The following is a 3,144-nucleotide window of genomic DNA, read 5'->3' as shown; positions in this document are numbered from 1 at the left end:
AGAAGAAAGTAGAATGGGATGTTTGAAAAAAAAAAGTGTTTCAGATGGAGAGGGAGGATGATGAGGGAATCAATAATTGAACTGATAATAATTAACATTCATTGTGTAGATGTATTATGAAACTGTCCAGTATCTAAACTCTAAATCAAAAACACTATAATTTAATAAAACAAAAGCAATGCAAATATATACAAATGTTAGGATATTTGTTTTAATAGAAAATTCCACAAGAATGTTCAAAGTCCTCCTTTGAACATACTATACTTTCCTGCTCTCATGAATGATACGTCTCTTTAGACATACCTTTAATTCTATAGACACTAAATCTGTTTATATTTTATAGTAGACTTGGCAATTATTTATAGAATGCAGTGTCCCCTGAAGGAAATTAATCTCCTCTAATGCAAGTATGATAAATGAAAGTTTTATTAACACTAGCTTTCAAGTAGCTCAACACATGTTGACTACACTGGGGCTACTTGTATATTCTGGAGGAAATGAATATGAATAGATGCGTATTCAAATATCATTTGAGGGATATGTACTATTTCTAAATGTTAAGAGGACGTGTTTAATATTTTCTGCCATGTTCTCTGTAGAGCATGTTTTACATCTTTGTTCCTCAGGCTATAGATCAAGGGATTCAACAAGGGGATTATTAAAGTATAAAATATGGATGATATTTTATCAGTATCAATGGAATGACTGGATTCAGGTTGTACATACATGAATATCAATGTCCCATAAAACACCGTAACCACTGTCAGGTGGGACCCACAGGTGGAGAAAGCTTTTCGTCTGCCCTCAGCAGAGTTCATCCTGAGAACAGCTATGAGAATGAGCAGGTATGACATAAGCACAACCATAAGGGAGGAAATTAAATCAAAACCTGCAAAGATCATAACTATAAGTTCAACGTCCTGCGTATTCGAGCAAAGCAGTGATATTAAGGGGATACAGTCACAAAAGAAATGATTGATGACATTGTAACCACAGAAGGATAAAGAGAAAATATTTATAGTGACTACAAGGGACATAAAGGTACAGTAAAGATAGGTAACTGTGACTAGGACCCAACATACTTTATGTGACATAATAACAGTGTAGAGTAGAGGCTTACATATGGCTACATAGCGGTCGTAAGACATGGCAGATAAAATAAAAAGCTCACTGCCGATGAACAAAAGAAAGAATGCTAGCTGTGTGGCACAGAGATAATACGAAATTGCATTTTGATCTACAACAAAGTTTACCAGCATTTTTGGTCCCACGGTTGTTGAGTAAACAAAATCAGTGAAAGCCAAATGCCTAAGAAAGAAATACATTGGTGTCTGTAGTTTGGAGTCTGCATTGGTGAGAATGATGATTCCCAGGTTGCCAATCACTGAGGTCAGATAGATGATGAGGAAAAACACAAACAATGGGACCTGCAGCGCGGGATTCTCAGTGATGCCCATTAGGATGAATTCAGTCACCACTGAGAGGTTGTGTTCCTCCATTCTTTATAAGAAAACCTGTTGTCAATGGGAGCAATAAAACTTTAAGTGTGTTTCATAATTTATCACCTGAATGACATTTATTGGGCTAAATTATTACAAGTAAGAAACATCTAACATTTCTAACTTAATATTTAAAAACAAACATATTTATTCAGAGGAGTATGCAAATAAAGAGATTTAACAAGGAGATTCTAATTTGTGTTTCTCATTCATGATGACTGTGATGAAAAGCACTATACCACTTTGAAAGACAGATAGTTCCAATATAAGCATGAATTGCGACTGTACTCTGAGGATTTGCAGCCAGTTGGTCTGGTAAATAACACAGATATTTAATTTCTAGCTCCAAAAAAAACTGTATCATTAACTCATGTATAAAGGTTAAAACTTCTAATGCTGTATACTTAATAGATGATTGATAGGCAGGTGATAGAAACATATTATAGATATACATATACAAACATGCATGCAGATACAGAAGACGCAAGAGGGTAAATGCATACAAGAAGATGTAGGCAAAGATAAAGTAAACTTGTGATTAAATACTGTTAAAAATGTAATGGTTAGATAAATGCCTAGTGGATTACTATTATACTGTTGTTTTTTATAATCTTCAAATAATTTCAATTTGTAACAATTTTTCATGAGAAGTTAAAAAAATGCAAACATGTGCCTGGAGAGAAGGTTTAGCAGTAAAACCACACATTGCTATTATAGAGTATATGAGTCGGTTTCCAGCACACATGCTAGGTCTGTATTTTATAAGTTAAATAAATATTTATATTTATAAAATATACAAATCACTCTTTATAATATAGTCTTATAAAGTAACATAGTCAAAGGTGTTAACCCTTTTGATAAACACTGAACAGGTGGTTAAAAAAAATCAGCATAGTAAGATATGATATTGTTTTCATGTGAAGAAACAAAGCACTGGAAAAATATACACAGGCATAAAACTGGTACGTGTACTTAGTGAAGATAAGCATTGCTTGGTACAGTTAGTTTTTCATAATACTATATTTCAAATTCTTTTCTTTTTCAAAGCTGAGGACCAAACCCAGGGCCTTGCGCGAGCTAGGCAAGCGCTCTACCACTGAGATAAATCCCCAACTCCTTTACTTCAGTTTTACATGTCTTTGTAGCATTATTTGGAAGAACAATTAGGTGTTTCAATATTGAAATGGTATCATGAAGCCATCCTCAGACATTATTAACACTATTGTTTTGCATTCAACGAGGTTCAAATCCAGGCACTGGCATATATTTGCCAAGAACTCCATCTCTGAGCAACTCTACCCATCCTTCTGTTTTTTAGAAGCAGCGTCTTGCGGTGCAGGCCACGCCGTTCAGGAACATGTGATCCTGCTGTTTACGCGCTAGGGTCTGGAAATATGACTTTGAAGTTAGTCACAAAAACTGAAAGAGAATAGGTTTATTCCATACAAATAAATATGTATCTTTTTATGCAAAAGGGCTTGTCAGTCCAGAGAAAGCATCACAAACTTCTACCCCTATAAATGACAATTAGCAACTCCTATGTTCTGATAAAGAGAAAATCGGTATTTTCTAATGGAGTAATACTGGTCTATGATCCACATTCCAGGCCAGGCCTCATGCCCCAGAGCAGTTGGTCCACACAAAA

General features: G+C 34.8%; 1 protein-coding gene across 1 annotated transcript; it reads right to left on the bottom strand.

The window, feature by feature from the left end:
* Nucleotides 1–557: 557 nt before the first annotated feature.
* Nucleotides 558–1,499, bottom strand: LOC127207188 (olfactory receptor 8K3-like). Its single transcript, XM_051166557.1, has one exon. The coding sequence runs from the start codon at nucleotides 1,497–1,499 to the stop codon at nucleotides 558–560; it is 942 nt and encodes a 313-aa protein (XP_051022514.1).
* Between the last annotated feature and the right edge of the window lie 1,645 nt (nucleotides 1,500–3,144).

This window comes from Acomys russatus, chromosome 24 (genome assembly GCF_903995435.1).
Source record: "Acomys russatus chromosome 24, mAcoRus1.1, whole genome shotgun sequence".
Classification (NCBI taxonomy): domain Eukaryota; kingdom Metazoa; phylum Chordata; class Mammalia; order Rodentia; family Muridae; genus Acomys; species Acomys russatus.
This window is presented reverse-complemented; position numbering and strand designations above follow the sequence as displayed.